This window comes from Labrus mixtus, chromosome 15 (genome assembly GCF_963584025.1).
Source record: "Labrus mixtus chromosome 15, fLabMix1.1, whole genome shotgun sequence".
In the NCBI taxonomy this organism is placed as follows: domain Eukaryota; kingdom Metazoa; phylum Chordata; class Actinopteri; order Labriformes; family Labridae; genus Labrus; species Labrus mixtus.
In genome coordinates this window covers 1,793,465-1,813,480 of record NC_083626.1, presented here as the reverse complement: position 1 = coordinate 1,813,480, position 20,016 = coordinate 1,793,465, and the positions used below count along the sequence as shown (strand labels likewise).

At 36.4% G+C, this 20,016-nt stretch overlaps 2 protein-coding genes across 6 annotated transcripts in view; both read right to left on the bottom strand.

Moving 5' to 3' along the window:
- Positions 1–4,058: 4,058 nt before the first annotated feature.
- Positions 4,059–12,438, bottom strand: rer1 (retention in endoplasmic reticulum sorting receptor 1). 2 transcript variants are annotated; one of them, XM_061058709.1, is made up of 8 exons: positions 12,281–12,438; positions 10,454–10,535; positions 8,920–9,024; positions 8,472–8,568; positions 7,293–7,371; positions 6,426–6,561; positions 5,963–6,017; positions 4,059–4,575 (listed from the first exon to the last, which is right to left on the bottom strand). In XM_061058709.1, the coding sequence occupies exons 2-8, from the start codon at positions 10,532–10,534 to the stop codon at positions 4,565–4,567; spliced, it is 564 nt and encodes a 187-aa protein (XP_060914692.1). In that variant the 5' UTR covers position 10,535; positions 12,281–12,438; the 3' UTR covers positions 4,059–4,564. The 2 variants fall into 2 exon arrangements, with proteins under 2 accessions (XP_060914692.1, XP_060914691.1); XM_061058708.1 differs by having other exon boundaries at positions 4,059–6,017; positions 12,281–12,437.
- A 2,084-nt stretch (positions 12,439–14,522) lies between these two features.
- The window catches only part of tp73 (tumor protein p73), a 30,340-nt gene continuing 24,846 nt past the window's right edge, over positions 14,523–20,016 (bottom strand). For all 4 annotated transcript variants that reach the window (XM_061058590.1, XM_061058593.1, XM_061058592.1 and 1 more), the window contains 2 exons: positions 18,704–18,797; positions 14,523–18,481 (listed from right to left, as the gene is read on the bottom strand). In XM_061058590.1, coding sequence (XP_060914573.1) covers positions 18,080–18,481; positions 18,704–18,797 — 496 coding nt within the window. In that variant the 3' untranslated portion in view covers positions 14,523–18,079. The remainder of the gene's footprint in view (positions 18,482–18,703; positions 18,798–20,016) is intronic.

Genomic DNA, 20,016 nt, shown 5'->3' with positions numbered 1-20,016 from the left:
CATCTACCTTTAATAAGCAATGCATTGCTTGAAATGGAAAAGCCACAGAGTTCATTTACATGCACTTTGGAATGCATGCCTTCCGATGCCATACATACTTGTGGTTGTGGAGAATACACAAATCAGTATGCAAAAAGCATCTAAGATGCCCTCCTCTGTGGTGACCCTACATTGAATTTATAAATTATAATAAGAAAGTTATGGAGAGCTTAATTTAGGGATCTAGAAATTTAGGGGGAAATTTAAGTTAATCTGGAGGTAGTTTAAATTGGCAGCAAAGGTTGAGAAAACTGGATTTTCAGATTGGAGCTCATGTCACTGCAAAGCGTTGACTACCATAGAGGAAGGCAAAGGGAGATGGCAAGGACGAGAGCAGCATTTCTTACTAATATCTTAAAGTTAACTAAGCAGTTCCTTGGCGAAAAGAGAACCAACCCGCTTGAAGTGCTTCAGAGATGCCATAAACAACAATGTCAAGGGCACTTACAAATACTCAATGAAAGAAAAACCTCATGTTCCATAATAACATTTGTTACGGCTTTTTAAACCAAAATAATTAAACCATCACCAACATGGAGACCGAAAACATGGGTACACCACACAGATTGAAAGATTTAAACCTAGTGCTTTATTTGCACAAATTCCCCCCAAAATACTCAAAAGATAAAGAATAATCCCAAGAAAACAAAAGGGACTGCAAACCCCCGGCCAAAAAGAACAAAAGATGAAAAGCTGCTGTGCCAACAGTAAAACTGCCTAAGAAGTAAATTAACTCATAATAATAATAATACTTGGGCAAGGGCATGAGGACCAAATTTGGGCTTTAAAGAATCTTTTTGTGAAGGTGAATTAAGTTATTTTGATTTATATATCATACCTGAAATCTGAACAAACATTGTTATATCATAATAATACGATGCCAATTTAATTTTAACTACATGTAAGAGATAGGTGAAATAACAGAAGCATCAATGCCAAATCCAGCATCATTTTCTTCACTCCCTTTGACAGGCTTCTTGGTGGTTAATATTTATCGTAACAAATATTGTAAGAAGTAATAAAAAACCAAAGGTATATGAATTTATATTAAACAATGGAAGAGAAAGATTTCAATGTTATTTAAAAAAAAGTGGTTGGATTTCAATGTAAGCAGACTTTTGGTTGAGATAAAGATACAAGTTCAACTGGGTTCACAAGCAAATGCACACAAATGAACAAATTAATTCAACCCAGTGTGTTTGGTTTATGCTAAACTGTAGCATCCTCTTACAAATGAGCTTTGCATGGCTTAAGCTTTGGTCAGACAACTAATTTGAAAGGAGATCATTTGCAATTATTGTGTGGATGAAACTGATGGATGATCTGACCATGACCTGGTCTCCCACCAAAGTTTGAATCCTGGCAATCTCCTGAGGGAAGGACAAAACTTTAGTTCTGCTTGGTAGTAAACAAAGGGCCCTCATCTACAGGACAGATGGGTTATGGGGTGATTTGTAGTCAATCAAAAGTGTCAACAAAAACTTTTACAAAAGTGATGAGATGTGGGTGAACTTCAGTTTTGGAGTCATTTTTTCTTTTCAAATTTAACATCTAAGAAATTACTTCCTAATCAATAGAGTATCTGTTAATGTGACATTTTAAACTTAACAACACAATTTGTTGACAGGAAAGGATGATAAATACCAAAACATAATAATACAAATAAATGAAATTATGAGCCATCCACTCATGGGTTAAATATTACAATAAGAAGTTATTCATAATCATAGCCCTCTGATTGACTGGCAAACTGTCTGAGGGTTACCCCAACTCTTAACAAGGTCATCTGGGATCGACTGCAGGCTGCAGATTTGAAGATTTTACTGAGTACTTGAAAAGCACAGGCAGGTCTAGCCTCTGGCACTATTGCTAGGTCCTTCTTTCTGTTATCGAGCTAAGTCACAGGCAAGGATCCACCAGCAAGACACCTTTTTTTGTTCAGACAACTCAAGATAAAAAAAGAAATTTCCCTAGTAGAAAATCGATGCAGAATGACCTGATACAGGAATTATGCATACAAAATCAGTGTTATCTTTTAAATCAGTTCTTTAAACACATCTTTTAAAAAAGGCTTCAATGTATGTCATCCTCTTGTATATTTTTCTCCAATATTTTGATATTTAATACAAACTTTTTTTTTTTATCTCTGTATTGCTGACTTTTGGTTTATTAGTTACACTTCACTTATACCTCACATATCACCGAAAAGTTTATTTTAACATTTGTTTCTTTAATTTTTGTTTTATTGTTTTAAAAGTGTTATACAAATCAAACTATTATTATATTATCATTTCACTGTACAGTGAATCTGGGAACTAGGGAAAGTCATTTGAAATATTTGAAGGATGCTCTTTTACAATTCAAGGAAGGTATTAAAAACATTGGGAATACATATTTGTTACCTCATGAGTAGCTAGTTAAATTTCAAATAAAAATCAATATTAATATCTATGCAACACGCTAGTCGTATTTACCTGTTTTCTGTTTTGACTGTTTTAAAACCCTAACTATATAAAAGGACTGCTTTAAAAATAAAGTATTTCTTAACTTAATACTGTTTTTTTTATGTACAAACCAAGTCGATGGACTCTGCGCACTCTTCTAATCTCTTGCTGTACTGAGATGTTGTCTTGCTTGTCATCAATTTTTGTTCTTGTGAAGCTAAAGACAATTTCCGCATTGTGGACAAATAAAGTTCTATTTTTTGCCCATAGTGCAGCCTGTTGACAACATCCTGGTGAAGTGGTGCCTTCATGTGGTGACACTAGTGTAATAGCAGCCTCACATTATAAAGGAATCTACTAACTGTCCATGTGTTATGAAATGACTCCTACCATCCTATAAACTGCTGATGCATGCACATATCTTGAAGAGTTTGACTTAATTTAAAGCATGTGCAATTACATCGAGTTTCAGGTGGCTGTTAAACAAAAAAATACTGTACTATTAAATTCCTTTTTATTGGTTTAGCACATTTCATACAGGTGTTGAATTGGACGGTAAAAGAAAGACCAGTTGTATGGTCCTTTAATGGTGCTGAACATGCTTACAAGGAAGAACATTCTCTGAATCATTTGAGAGTTTCACATCTGAAAAAGTCAGCATTTTCCGGGGTGTTCAACATGAGTGAGTTCTGGGTCCACTGCTATTTCAATCTATAAATTCCCCGTCTTGGCACTATCAAACACACTTGCTGGATACACTTCAGACGTCAACCTCTGAATGTCTCAGAATACAACACAGCAAAGTTAAACTAAAAACCCTGATCATGATGACAAAGGCAAGAGATTGTATCCATGTTATCATAATATGCTCCTAAACACACTTCAAATATCAGGAACCACCGTGTTATCATTAGGCCAACCTTAACCTTCAGAATCACTTCAAAAGTACTACAGAATAGCACTGCCTCAACATTTTTTTTTAAATCCCTGATAACACAAGCTCCATTTGGACAGATTTCCAAATTGATGCAGCAGCTGTATTGTTTTGCACATGGACACAGGACATTCTGGGGAAACGTGACATTGGTATAACAATGTTGGTAGAAGTACAGTAGTTGAATTCCAAAAGAATACCCTAAGGGGGGAGACATGAATAAAGTAGCAGTAATTAGGTCCGATCAACTTTAAAAAGTTATAAAAAGGGTTGTTAATATGTTGCAAACATGCACATGGCGGATACACCAACTCAATACTGAAGGCAGAAATCTAATAAATGTTTACACATGATGGTGATGAATGATTAGTCCACAGTGAAAATACAACCTAAACTAGTCAAATGATTTAGTTCATGATAATTTAAAACCATTAGCATCGTCCAAAAGATACCGTGCCCCACTTTTGCATGTGATTCTTGCATTTCCCCCGGAGACCCCCTAACTGGGGAAAAAGTTTGAGTGTCAATTTCCAGAAGTAGACATGTGATGGCATCTTAGGCCCCGATAAAATTTGTTATCAATTGTTCTGGAAACATTCACCATTAATGGTTCTACAAATTATAAAGCTGAGACACTGGCATACTTTCTGAAGGGATACAGCCTCTTTAATAGCATTTGGAGTGAAAAATTACACTGAAGTTATTAAAATCAAGTTTTTGTTTATAACTTTAGCACAAGAAAACAATAACATGCAATCCATGAGAAACATGTTTAATTGATCAAATCAAGAAACCAAATTTATCAGTTCTGCTTTCATTCATTTCAATTGAGATGGATTTAAACACTTGGACACAGTATGGTGGTTGGAAGAAAAAACAAAAATAAAAATAATCTCAAAATTTTTTCATAGTTTAAAATATATATATACACACAAATCCTCCAGACAATCCTTTGTAACACAAACTTTGTACAGAAAATGTTTTGATCCCTTACAACAGTGCTGATCAAAGTTTATGATGACAGAAAATCCCCAGCATTCTGATAAAAAAAAATGAAGAAAAAAATTAACAGGAATAGAAAAAAAAAATTGTGATCGCCACCCACTTCATCCATTTCTTACAATAAAAGCTTTCAATCTCTGTTTTCTTATGTTTCCTCTGAAAAAGAAAGAGAACAAAAGTTTGCTTGGAATGACTATATATTTTCCATGTTTGTTTTTTTTCAAAGTATACACAGATTTGTTAAGGACTACAACAGCTAGACTACACAAATCAAAAAGACCCCAGCCTTTGAAACAAAGATGGAGAAATGTTTCAAAGAGCAAAGGCCACCTGGGTACTATGAAATTGCTCGTTCTTCAGACCCTGTTATAAATTGGACTCTAATACTGGTTTGCTCTTTGAACACAGTGCATGTTTAAATCTGTACACATCAATGATCAGAGGTAAAGTTTGGAAATTGACTCGTCATCGGCTAAATGTCCCCATAAAATTATTTTGAAATTTGGTTCACAGGGGTGGCAAAGCACAAAGAATCCCATCGGTTAAACTCGATCTAGGCGCAGAAGAGGAAAATTGATTATGACTGTACGCTACAGGAGACGAAACTGATTGTGTTAGTGACACTCACTGCAAATAATGCATTCAATGAAGTGTTGTTTGGCTGAAAATGTAAATGAGGTCATTGACCATCAACCATCTGAAAGCTTGCTTTAGGATCCAGATATACACAGATGCATTTACAAATGACCATGAACCCCAAATAAACACAACTGAGTGTTTTTATTTGAACTGATGAATGATGTTGATGTACACCTCATTGCCTGTCTTGAATGCATTTCCAAGTAAATATTGACTGAATCTCCAATCTGTCTATTTTTTAGTACAGAGGACAACTTAAAGACTGTCATTTCCTTCGGGTTTCATCTTAAATATCTAATCGTGTTATCTTCTATCGACACTACTGACTTTCAGTGTATAATGTGTTACAAATAAGTCGGTACCAATATATTAATCAAAAGTTGGCAGATTTATTTCACTTCAGAGAAGGAATTATACTAGAATCCCCATCATTGAAAATGAGAAAAAAAAGAAAAAAAAGAAAAAATTCACAAATCCCACCGCACGTATTTTGAGAGTGGTTCCTTCTTGATGACTATATACTTACCCCTTGGGGTTAAAAAGGTCGAAAGGCAGCACAGAGTCTCACCTACTACGGAACAAACGCAGACCAATCCTATAAATAGGATTTTGGTCCTAAAAAAAAGAAAATAAATCCTAACCCCTTGAAAGAAAAGGCAATATCCCCAGAATCATTTGATCTGTGCTGCTCATATCCTTATCCAACACTGTGAACCATGGATCAAAACTTGTTTTTTTTCATGTCATGTTTTCATGTTACTGTCCCTCTTACAAAAAAAAGAATAGAAATCTCTAACCTGTGTCACTCCCCATTGGCTGTGACAGATACATTTTAAATGAGAAGGAGGGGAAGGGTAGGTGGGAGTTTTTTAACTAGCAAACGGTTTCCCTGTGTCGTCCTTGCCTTTGTATGTCCTCTTTCCATGTGTGAATGGTAGGTACCTGTACTTCACCATGTGCTAGAACAGATAGAGAAAGAAGAGGTGAATTAGTAACAGTCATTTCTGGGTTTTGCTTTAACATTTCTAAACAAAGTACACTTAATTTAATCCTACCAGGTATCTTAAAAATAAAGAAATAAATCACTGTGTTGTATAAATGTTTAAAGTCCTGCACTCAAAGAAACAGTAGAATATAATGTAGTCAAATAGATAGGCTGCTCAAACAGCTTAATGGATGTTGAGATGATACACTTGGTTGGGTCGTATCTACTGTAATATGTGTCCCTTGTTTTTATATTTGCGATATGTAATAACACTTTTGGGATTAACTGCAGTGTGTGCATTACATTATGACGCTCATAAAATTTCAGGATGAATGGGTACACTGCAGATTACGTTTTTCAGTGAATGAACACTTTTTTTTACCTTGATCTGCCGCTTCATGGTGATGCAGAAGAGCATGATGAAGTACATTACAAGTATAGGCCAGAACACTGGCACGTTGAAGGCATCGAAAAATGTGCAAATCATAGCGATGACGATGCCTTTTGTTGCTGAATGCCTGTCGAGGAAAAGAACATGAGCTGAGTTAAAACATTTTCACCACATAAGTGACCACATTCTCAACTCTAACCTATTGTCAGTAAATAAAAGCGTTGTGTGTGTCCTCACACCACGTAGAGCACGTTTTAGGTTTGTTTAACTTCTCAGCTTTAACTCTGCCCGTAAACACGCAGAGCGAAGAGTAAAAAACACTGTATGATAAGTTGTGTTGGGCAGAGAGCAGTTATAACCACTGCAGCAATCATGTCATGGCAAAAATGGTAAGGGCCTCCACCAAATGTAAAATCAGCATTGTTATACATTGGTGTGGGCTTCAGCCATATATTTTTTGCCCTAGACAGCTCTAGACTTAATGATATTTCTTTAAGGCATCACTTGGGCAGAGTAACTAAAGGAAGGGCTTTGTCCTCCTGTTATGGTCGCTACTGTTATGCTTACTTTTTCAGTCTACCTATCCTGTAATGGCTTCGAGAAACCCTAAAGGAAAATGCCACACTTAACACACTTAACCTAAACTCTAACCCTCTGCAAGCATGTATGAAAACATTGTTTTACTACCATTTTTTTTTACCAAGAGGTATCCAATCGCAGAGAATACTCATAGTTCAACCGAATATGTCAATTGACTGGAAATTAGCAGTAAGTATCTTTGTTTTAGCAACATTTCTACCTCCTTTCACAAATACACTCTTCTGTGAAACTCCATCTGCATACAGTCATTTGACTCACCAGAATTTGAATTCAGGCAACCTCCTGATAAAAGGGCGGAACTCCTCATTCTGCTTGGTGGGAAGGGATGGACCCTCATCTGCATAAGATATGAGATGATGAAGAAGTTAAATAAAGAGGAAACCTTCAATCTTCATTTAACAATGACAGAGGCGAAAGATTAGTAACAAATCAGCATAGCTAACACAGTTACATTTTGTTCTCTGTTCATAGAAGATCTGTTTGTGAATGTGGTTTTCCTTTCATTTCCTGTTTAAATTCAAAAATCATTGTGGGATTCACACTTCCACAAATACATCATATAAGTGAGTAAAATAGTACTCGTTTTCGTAAGAGTAATCTGAACAATGTTGTGAAAGAGAAGCATTCTTAGTAGGATGATATGACTTTAAATGAATTACTATGTAGGATAATTGTAACTATTTAAAGGGATACTTCACCCGTTGAAACATGAATCTGTATTGACATTGGGTCATATATGTAGTAGAAATGTGAAATAAATTTTGAAGTTGGTGCCTTCTTGACCAAGAAAAGGCAGAAAGTGTCTTTTTGCCTCATGTGGATGAAAGACACCAACTCCCAGAATGCATAGCAGATCTTGTGCCTCCTCCATCAGCCTCAACTGTTCGTCACTATATTGCGGCTTGTAGAGATAGCCATTAACATCCGATTCGAGCACAAGACCTTCAAAGTCATCCATATCAGTTTGAAGTTGAAACATACTTTTATCAAACTTTCATTCTTCTCACCTTTCTCCATAGAGCCTGTTAGCATAGCTACCAAGCAAGATGGCAGACGTTGCTTTTAGATTCTGGGAGTGAGGTCCCACCCACTGATCTGTTATTGGTCTGTAGCTTCAGTGGGTCCCATCCCCTATGGGCGGGTTGAAAACATGAGGAACTAGTGATGTAGTTTCACCCCCTCTAACCAAAGCAGCCTCTGATGATGCAAAATCAGAGGAAGAAGAACGGAGCTTTCCTGTCTCAGGGGAAAATGAGGGCGGGATGCACGACCATTCAAAAATACTACCAGGTTTCTAATGATACAAAGCTTAATGCAAATGGGTGAAGTATCCCTTTAACATTCTACTAGACAGGCAGTTAACAGGACAAGTTTTATAACAAGAAAATAACACAACTGTGTTACAAAAACTGGATCTGTTTTATTGAGTGTACTTGCCTTCGTCAAGCATTGAAGGATCCACTTTTGGCGATAGAAAAGCAATGAACAGATTGAGATGGTAGATTCCCAAAGCATATGTTACTATATACCAGCCCTGAAAAGAAACACACAGGAAATACCATTTTAAAAGACTAAAATTACATGTTTGTTGGTAATGATGCAATAAAGAAACAGCCACAACATTTTCATGGAGTGTTTCCTAAGCAAGTATTTCCCTTTTGGAGCAACAAGCCCAAAAACAGCACAAAATACTGCTAAATATTTACACCAGGGGGAAGAACTCTTCTCCACTTGGACAATCCTCAAAATAATTGACGTTTCAAGAAAACCATTCATTTCTTAAAGGGATTTATTTTAGCGCCACTTCATTAAACTGTGATGGTTGACATATTCTTAACTCTCAGTACAGAAGAATACATATAAATAAATAAAGAAAATAAATTACCTGTAGTATGTACACTCTGATCATGTAGACAGCAGCAAGTAGAACAGTGCCTACCCATCGCATCGCGTAGAATGGCGTTGACTTGTCTAGCCATGACTGATAGACCTTTTAAAAAATAATATAAAAATAGAAACAAACCACAACATTAAGCTGTTATTGGTTAACAGAATATAATACAGAATGCCAGGTATTGAGATGGGGGGATTATATTCTAATTTAGTGTCCCCTAACCCCAACACCAGCATCTACATTTGGACTTATCCTACCTCATTTTTACATTTATAAGATGCATTGTTTACCTTTTTTTTTTATCAGCACCACTGACACAACTGTGAGGAAAAAGGCTTGAGGAGTACAGAGTGATCACTGTAAGAGTCCAATAAGTGATCAGAGCCAGATTACAGGAGGCAAGGAAGGTACTGCACAGGAACAGTGTGCTGCTTTTTACAGATAGTATAACTAAACTAATCTACTACATATATACTATACTATACCAAGGACATATACAAACCAAAAAATGGCACTACAATTATTGATCTGTTTTTTTTAATAAAACCAAAGTTTAATCACTCTCAGAAAATATCCTCAGTGTGATGTAGAGGACTTCCAATTTGGTGTTAGCCTCTACTTGTGATGCTATTTGAAGGAAACTTGAAGATGGACACTGTGGTAACACAGGAACACTCCCAGTACAGAAGTATGTCAGAACATAAGATGGGTCATAACAAACTCATTCTCTATAAGTTACAACACCTGCGTATTTGATCTGAATGAATCATTTAAGCATATTGGGAAATGTAAAGTTTTACTTTGCCTCGTTTCAGGCATATAGCATATACAATCCATTTGTAGGCTCTCCACTAGAACATCCTTACTCAAGAAGTTATGCTATAGGGCTGAACAATATTCTGTTTTACCATCGCAATTTCGACTGAAATCGACTGTGCTCTAAGCTGTCGAGTGACCTCAAACATTTCATGTTGCCAGTTAACTGTTGTTTGATGCAAACCAAAACTGTCAGTTTTATCGTTTTTCATGACTTATTTCACCATCAAGAAGACAGAGAACTGACCACTGTGCACGTAGAGTCTGTATGTTAAATTGTACAGGCTACAGGTGATGCTGCTACTATCTGAGATACCATGGCATGACACTCGAAGCATTATCTTAAAGACAGATTTGATATGAGCATAATCTTGCTATCAGCAGCACATTGGCCCACTGCTTGTTAATGCTGTGGTCACATATACAGATATTTATATACCTGCAGCTCACATGGTTGTGTGACTCACACGTAGCTCAAGACAATGAGCATTCAATCACAGGTTAAGATTTGAAATCCAAAAAATTACTTAAAAAAGAAAAACATTGTTTAATGAAATGATGTTGTATTTTTCTGGTGTCATTTTTCTATTTAAAAAATTACAATTTATGTCACAGAAAGAACAAATATTACAATGTCATATTTTTCTACTATAGTGCTGCAGGCCTATTAATATATATATATGTGTGATGTAGGACAAGAACAATTTACCTGGCCAACCCGTGTGAAAAAGGCAGCAACTACAGATGGTTTCCCATGGATTGACTCCCCAACACTGTCCCCTTCTGACATTCTGGCATTGAAGATAAAATAGGAAACATTTTGATAAATACATGTATAGTGACTTTGGATAAGTCTGAGTGAATCAGACTTGATAAGTCACAGTATGCTGTACCATTACATTCATTGTATGAACAGAACAAGCATCTTCATCTTATAGGTATTTTGGCTGGTATATCAATTCAATGACTTAAACATAACGAGTTTCCAGCATAAACTTTATAGTTTTTTGTGGATATATACGTTCCATTAATCACTTTAGCTGTTACTCATTATCTTTGTTAGTAATGTTAACAATATGTGGGAAATAACATTAAATCTCATGAAATTAAAAACAAGTGGACCAACACCAAAACTACAAAACCACCTGAAGATGTCTTGTTTCTGGCCTTATCTATAATCATAATGAGGTGCTTAAATGGTGTGAACTAAAAAGTACAATGCACAAGAAGTGTTATCATGAGGAATTAATGGTTGGCTCTCCTTCAAAATGTGTATTTATTTGATTATATAATTTTTCAAAACAATCCACCCATCTGCAAGGCAATAGTCCCAACTTGGTCAGTAAATATGGATGATTTGTCTCAGTTATTAACTGCCATAAATACAAAAAATGTATATTTATATTAGTTACTATTCAAGATAAAATACTTGATAAAACATGTATGCGAGAGCCAATTATTGGGGCTTCAGAGTTCTAATGGACAGCTGTCGGTCAAAACCAGGAAACAACATGAATGTTACATGGGGGTAGCCATAAAGATAACAAATACGGAGGTAATAATGAGATCAAAATGTTATTCTCACTTTATAACTGTCAACAAACTATGGTGACCTCACTTATTTATAACCGACTGAAGCATTACCTTTCATTTCACTTTCAGACCTTTTAGAGATACATTGAGGTCGAAACAGGTAGATCATGAATTATCAAGGTAGCGTTAACTGATTCTTCTAATTAGTAGTTTCGGTCATGTTTCAGCCTATTTGATTACAATTTAAATTCAAATCTAATATGTTGCAAGTGATGTTAGCTTGAATTGGAAAAGACCTCGAAGAAATGTCCGTGGTCGATTCTTACGTTAGCTGACTAACTAGCTAACCGGCTTCGGCAGAAGAGAAAGCAACTTATAAGTCGTCTTTTTTTTGTTCAAAACGGGCACTCTAGGAAAATTATGTCATTGCTACGACTGAACGCAATAATTCCTTAACTGTTCGTAGTGTTTCGTCTGGGATATTATTGTGTAGTTACTCAAGTTAGCTAACAAATTAGCCTCCAAGTAGCTCACTAGCCATATAAATGTATATTGCCCTTTGGCCCATATTTCCGCATCGATGGGTAATGTAGTTTAAGTAAAGCTTTAGTCAATCACCATTGCCCATTAGATGAACTTAAGTTAACTTCATTTCCCATAAAACCATAGAAATTAACACTAAAGGCAGACAAAATAAATGTAGTTCATGGCCCGATATCCCTTAACTGCATCCCAGCATAACAAGACAACTCAGAACTACAAATACCAGCAAGAGTAGTAATAACTTGACAACTCACATCCGGTGAATCGGTCCTGCGTTGCCAACGACTATACAGCTAGCTAGCTAGCTAGTCCAATAAGGAATCAAAGTTCTATAGTAATCAGATCGGTGCCTAATGAATTATATAATCGCCAATATGCCCATTTTAGTGTCGTTACTCGTCTTTCTATATTATGTGTGTTTCAGTTAAAGATAAATAAATCATTTGCTGTCCTTTCTTACCTGATACGGCCGCTGTGTCACTACCCGGCTCTACCTAGCTAGCTAAACTAGCCCCTCTTGGTGTTGAACACGTCAGTACTTCCGTGAGGGTTCGAACATGCGTCAGGCAAGATAGTTGAGCCCAGAAAAAGAGGAACTTCCCAGCATTGATAAGACCATTTGAGGCTTTAGAATTTAGATAACCCCGTTGCAGCCTCTCGGCTCCTTCTGTAGTTCATTAGCTGTTGGAAAAGACCAATACAACAATTTTAAATATTGTCTGGACCTATGTGACCAAACCATATCCTTAACTTAATGTCCTCCTTTGTGCTGCCAATTCCTCCTACATTTTTAAATGTTATCAGCATACATATATCCATCCTTTACATACATTTGTTTTAATTCTTGAATTGATTGTAATTGACTTTTCACTTGCTCTATTTTACGACCACACTTAAATACCATTATCTTATCCCTCCTTTATGTTACCTGCAAGTTAATTTTACAAACTATTTTATTCAATTTCAGCATTTCCTTCTATTAAATGACATGGTCAGCCACTGCTTACATTGACTCCAAAATATATCCAAAAGTGTACATTTTCCAACATTTAGTGTGCTTAGCGTCATTCTCACTTCATTTACCCCTAAAAAACACTCATAGTACTTAATCAAAGTAACAGGCCTTTCCCACCAGGTGTACAATTTCCAACTGGGTTGTGATTCCAAATTTGAATGTTTCTTTAACTGACTTTTTTTGGTCATTCCTATTTCAGTCTCTAGTCTAATCAATGACCCCTTGATACCATTTCTTTTGTCATTCCTATTTCAGTCTCTAACCTAATCAATGACCCCATGATACAATAAATAACTTGTTAGAACGTATCCCCTAGAAGCCTGTGTGGTAATCATTTTGTTATCTTCTTTCCATTAGCTTGCATGTGTGTCATACTAGTGCAACTGACCTACAGTTCAGACCCAGATTTGTAATCTTTCCCCTCCCACACTCTGTTATAAAGGTACAGCAAATTAAAATGCTCCTTCCTCCAGATGCTTATGCATTACATAACATGTCTGATGATCTTATCCTGCAGTGTTTCATTCTGTCTGCAAATGAATTGACCATGATCCCAGCCAAATACCTATTGAATGCTCCTGTTTATTTCTCACGAGACATAATCAATAGTCCCATTCACAAATCCAATGCTGCATGTTATGTGTTCATCTCCAGGAATGTAATCTTTTCCTCATTTAAAGGTCACATATTACAGTATACTCTTTTTTTTTTTACAAAATTAAATAAGTCCCAGAAGTCCCCAAAACATGTCTGTGAAGTTTCTTGCCCATAATAAACTCCAATCCTGTATTTTAGCATGCCTATAAACCCCTCACCCCTTCTCAGAACTGTTTCTGTGTCTAGCTTTAAATGTAAGAGCTGTGTTCAATTGCACCCCTCTGGAAGGGGATGTGGCTTGGGCTTTCTTGCACCATGCCTTATTGTTTACGGTGAGCTGGCAGACAAAAGCAACATGCACCAGCTGTGGGAGTGTCAACCACCAGGGGGAGGGGTTACTTCCCTTTGTGATGTCACAAACCAAAAATCTCCAAACGGCCTGTTTGAGCACACATTTTCTGAAAAGTGGAGCAGGCAAAAGAGAGAGAGGATGGACTTTTCTCATAATTTGGGGGTTTGTAGACAGACTAACGACACATACTAGAGTTAGTAAAACATGGTAAAATGTATTTTGCATAATATGTGACCCTGAGACTCACTCTGGGATTACACTACATCATATCTCTGTATATGAGAGTGGAAAGTAATCACTGTCTACATAGCTGTCATAACAGTTGCTTACTCCAGTCAATGGTTAGACAGATGTGTATACTCACTAGCTATAAGCTCAACCTTTTATATGGATGTTCATTTATTCATTTCCTCCCCTCGTATACAGAATTCCACCGCTTTGTGTCCCAATAACCTTCTTTTTCTCAAAACACTAAACCAAATATCTTGCTTTATGATTGTAGCACACTGTTTCCTCCCTCATGAACCCTGTCATACTTATCAAATTATGTGCACCCTAAAGTGGATTGTTGGTTTTTACCATGTTTCTGCAACCCATAACAGTACTTCATTCAGCTTCACTGCCATTTTTTTTAATTCAATTTTGTTCCTAGACACCTCTGGTATTTTCATTTGTGAGAAATACCATAATTAATATGAACCAATCCATGATGCTTCCTGGCTTCACTAATTCAAGAGGTTAAAAAAATACTGTTTATTTAATTTTAACTTAATATGACAAACCTGATATACAGCACACAGCAAACTACAACAAAGAACAACACAACACAACACATAACCAGTGCCATGACAAGAGATATTGCATCTTATATTTGCAATATAAAAGACAAATAAAAGTTGATGTGAAAGAATAGATAATAAAATACATTTTATGTAAGCCATCCAAGGGTCCCATGTCTTATGAAACAGCAGTGGGCTACCTCTAATGGCATAGGTTGTTTTCTCTAAAGGTGTGCATGAATGAACTTCATGGATCTATTGTGTAATATCATGGGGATCTTCATATTTCCACAAAGGTCTTGCTTTTTTTGGCAGCTGTGATGGCAAGCTCAAAAAACTATTTATCCCTTGAGAGGGGAGGTTCTAATCATTCAAGTCACCCAGCATTGCAATCACATATGATCAGGAAATATCTTGTAATAATACATTGCCAAGAATATCTCAATCCCTTGCCACAACAGTCAGCTTAGAGCAAGACCACACCACATGAACCAGTCTCTACTTTTCAGTGGTGGCAGAGAAAGGATGAATCAGTTTTAATACGGCTCAGTCTTTTGTGTGTAAAATATGCTCTATGTCTAACCTTGTAATTGCATAACCTATGCCTGGTATTAATACAGATTCTCTGTTATTGCTCGTTAATCATGCTCCAGTGTTTTTTTGTTTTTTTGTTTTTTTTTTACAAATTGTATATTTGTGATATGTGTTTACTAAGGTAGTCCTTGAATAATAAAAAATCCAGTTGGGAGTATATAGGCTTCTTCAAAGAGCTTCCCTGTTTGGATTGTATGTATTGTTCTAGCTGTAAAAATCAGAAGAAGTGTGTGGCTGGAATTTGGTGGTTATCCCTTGAATCCTCAAATGACCTCAATTAATATTTTTGGTTGTGAAACAGTAAGGGATGTTGGAAAGGTCTTGTATCTTGAGTATTATAATTTGGGTCCACGCTGGACACTGGTCCCTGGTCCATTAACATGGTCCATTAACTGCTCCATTAACACAAGGGTCTAATTTGGGCAGCCCAGTAATATAGTACTGGGTCTGTAGTACTATATAACCCTGCATTTTCAAAAGGTAATGCTATGGGTCCTTCTCTTTATTCGCTTTATATTAAAGCAAGTAGTAAGGGGGTCTTGTACCGACCAATGGGAAAGGAATCTGATTTTGTGCAATTTGTACTCACCCAGGCTTTTGGGTAATCATAGCTGAGTTTTATACAGTCAATGAAGTATTTACCAAAATCAAAATTCTCTAAAACCAGGACTGATTGAACGCCTTTTCAGCACTAAGAAACACTGTTAAGGTTGCTCTGACTGCTTCGCTTCGGATATAAAAATGGCGTCTTAGATTATTGGTTGCCTTTCAATTTATGTTAAACCTGGTCTGGTCTTTATTTATCAATAAAAGGAGATATTTCTGCAGCCTAAGAGCTATAACCTTTGCGATAAGCCTGAAACACAGTTTGATTTTCCTGACTCTCTCCCACAGTTCCTGCTAAAATTATTATTTTTCTACTCCAACTTTCTTTACTTGATTGTCCTGTGTCATCACTTCACATCCATCATATGCAACATTATGAGCTGGTCCACCTATATCATTTTGGTTGCATCCATAATCCATACTTTCCATGCTTGAAGATGCCACAGAATTGAGCTCAGCCTTTGCCTGTTATGTTTCTGGTTGTAATGCCACATTTTCAACAGTTGTCATTTAGGTTCTTGTATTCCTATTAATATTCATATAGCGAAGTGTATGGTATAGATTATGGTGACAAGAGTATACAGTAAAAGGGGAGAAGTTAGAGGTGAGATTGTGGTGACATCAGCAAACCTGTCTTGTCAAATGCTGCTTAATGCTGACTTTAACCTGGAAAATATGCCTCAATGTCAAATCGTATTAAATGCAGATTTCAGACCACATGCTTTTTTTGAGTTGATAACGAGTAAAGGAAGTCAAATATTTTAATGTAAATGATTTTAAGAAAAAAATACTGAACTTAACAACCTCAAAACAAAATCGAGAAGTACATTATATAAGTACACATCTTAATATAAAAAAAATAATCAAGGAAAAGGAATCTTACCAATAATATCAAAACAATCACTATTATTTACATTGTGGTAATATATAATACTGATCATAAGCACAAATAATCCTAACTATTGAACTTTTAAAGCATTAAAGTGCTCTTTCTTTGACCAGTTGGGTTAGAGTATTTGTGTCTTTGAGAGTGAGAAGACATCCATTTTAAAAAATGGCTGAAAGTCAGTACAAATCACTATCATGGTACAACGTCATGAGGTTACTCCAAACACATTTGACACCATTACTATAATTATATCATGATTTATCCTGCTGAACGGCAATCTAGAAATCAAACTGGAATGTTGCTATAAAATATCCACAAACAAGTGGCATGAAAAGACTTACTAGTTACACAACCAGCTACAATCAACATGTATATCACTGTGAGGACCTTGCCCTGCAAGGTTTGTAAAATACAACAAGAAGGATGGGATTCTAACTTTTGATCTAGTGTCTTGGGGAACAGGTTTGCTACTCTTCATTTGTTATTAACATTTTTGATGAAATCCCTGCTACTAAGATATAATACTGATTTTTCTATTTTGTGTCTGTTTTGCATTTCTTTTTCTACAAAAATTAAAACAGTATTTCCTAAGTGTTAATGAAAATGATTGAATGACATGCCTAACTTCTTCTACAATGATCTTGTAGGTTTTCATGACATCATACTTTGTACAAGGCCCATTAAACATTATAGTTAACAACAAAATGAGAAGGACATGCTAAACTAGAGGTCATCACATTATGGCCATCAAAAGTCGACATTATGTCACTGTGATTTGATGTTACCATCCAATTCTCTTAATGTTTTTAAACACGAGATACAACATTTTGAATCTATACACCTCTTTTACAACCACATCTAGACCGAAACATTTACAAGATACAGTATATACATATAGACACAGAAAGAACAATGAATGCTCATTGTGTGTATTCCATCACAAAACTGACACTAGCAAGTGATGACATGAGGAAGCTACTGTAACCAACATGAGACGAATAGCTAAGTTTTGAATTCCCCATATAAGTAAAAAAAAAAAAATGCTGTAAAGGAAAAATGTATTATGTTATATTGCACATTGCATCCAAACAACATTCTTTTTTCCAGAAAAAAACCCTACTTTTTTTAACATAAACATGTGCCCAAACAAATAATCCAGAGCATTTTGAGCAGCGTTGTCATGACAATGCTATGACTACGCTGATATTTGCTATTTGGACTTGTTATGCCAAGTTGTGTCACAATGTGTTCAATCTTCTGAGTGGACAAATTGTTCAAGCACAGGATAGGGACTGCACTTAAAAGTGCATCAACACACTGAATATGTGAAATATGACAGCAGCACATTTTTACAGGCCTTACTCTGTAAGTAGGTTGATGCTGACAATAATATTGGCAAAAGAACAGTCCGACGATTCTTTTTGGGCTCAGTGAACATCACTTTCCATGAACTCCTCCTTGATGGAGTGCCTGCTGCGTGACAGTTTGCAGTCGGGCATGTCAAAACCAAAGTCAGCCCATTCGTCAGTAGCTGCTGCTATCCCTGTCGTCCCAATGACTCCCGACCTGTTGGGGATTGTGATGGTGTGACGAACGCGAAAGTGCACAGCCTCCATGACGCGCTGACGTTGCAGTTCCCCACTGGCAGCCCCGATGGCCGCCATGGCAGAAGCAGCCATGTTGCTGCTGGAGCGAAGCAGCTGCTGACCGTGATAGTCGTGATGATGAGTAGAAGCAGGCAGCTGGAGGGGAGCACCTTGTTTCAAGTCCTGCAGTCCTCGCCAGATGGCCAGGCGGGTCTGCTCTGGTATCTTCAGTGCACCCAAATCCTGGTAAAGGCAAAACAATTAAATATCAGTTTAATGTCAGAAAAAACAAAGAAAAATCAAGTACAAATGCAGTCCACATTGTATCTTTATTATTAAGCAATACCATTAAAAGACTTTCACTGGCTCCTTTTTACATTTAAAAAATCTGTTTTTTATGTTGTTTATTGCGTTTCCTGGTCTAAATTTTAAGAACATAACATTTGGAACACATGGAATGGTTACCTCCATGGAGAGAGTCTGCAGATGGTAGACAGACTGGAGGCCTTGGGAGGTGAAGTACTCAATGAAGTTTTGACAGCCCAGACTGGTAAGAAAACTGTGTGGGGAGAAAAGCAGGGCTGCTTAGACTACCATCAGATCACAGCTACAAAGCTCAAAGACGGACTACAATAAATACCACATATGACTCACTTGGCCTCACTTGGCCTCAGTGATAAAAATGGCAACCGTGCTTGAGCAGAAAAAAACTATTCTGACTGGATAATAAGGGTCAACTTTTATTTTTAGACAACACTGAATAGAAAAACACCTCATTCTGACATGTTACATCATAATGTCCCCGTCTTCTCAAGCTAAATTGATTGAAATAATTAGGGCAGTGATCTAACTTCAAGAGTGCAAATACTAGATCGAAGATAGCTATAGTGGAAGTAATATAATAAACATGCATTTATATTAATGATTCATAAGGCCATTCTTGCTTTGATGAAGAACCTTTATTAAAAATACATAGAATGTAAAGGTACACATACAGTGTAAATGATAAAGAAGCTAACTGTGCAATTTAACTGTACAATAAACATTACATGTAGAAATCAAAAGGGATCAAAATGTTTCAATTGAAAAAGTATAGGCATTAAAAAACTGAATTGAAACATTATCTTAGAAAAATAAAAGAATGTGTTTTTTTTAAATTAAGCACAACTTAAACAATGAAAAATGCCTTTAAAGAACTAGTAGTGCATTGCAAAGAATGGCGGTGCTAGCAGTGAATGATTACATTGTGTTATTGTATGACGCACATTAGTGTATGTCACACAGTTTGGGAGTTTGGGTTAGCATAACAAACCCACTGGCAGCCATAGTGCAGGTTCATAACTCGGGAACACCTTGGCAATATGAACAGTGCAAACAGACTGGGTTTATGAGCTGGTTTTTAATGGGAGCTGATCAACACAGCTGACTGAAACATTTAGCAAATAGTAGGAGCAAGCCTGGGAAAGAAAGCCAGTTACTGTGTAAATAACTACTGGTTAAGAAAGAAAGAGTGAGACAAATGTTTTCAACTGATGACAGGCTTGAGTTGATATTGAAGTGGCCAAAATGTGAAATTACAAACCAAAAACACACTTTCACTTTGGTCTTAAAAAAAACTCCATTAACCTCCAACCAACAGAACCTGTTCAGGTAGAGTCTACTTTCATTTGGATTGTGTCTAGGCATAATTTCCTATTACCCATTGGACCTTCATCATGGCACCAGCCATGTTTGTAATGAGATGTGAACTAGCCTTTTCAAAGCAGACATAATCGTAT

What these genes read in the sequence shown, in the direction of transcription:
- rer1 (XM_061058708.1), bottom strand. Translation starts at nt 10,534, where the DNA reads ATGTCAGAAGGGGACAGTGTTGGGGAGTCAATCCATGGGAAACCATCT. An exon ending in TCAGAGTGTACATACTACAG is followed by an intron (nt 8,569 to 8,919) that starts GTAATTTATTTT and finishes GTTTCTTTTCAG; the next exon opens with GGCTGGTATATAGTAACATA. An exon ending in TTGCCTGAATTCAAATTCTG is followed by an intron (nt 6,562 to 7,292) that starts GTGAGTCAAATG and finishes TTTCCTCGACAG; the next exon opens with GCATTCAGCAACAAAAGGCA.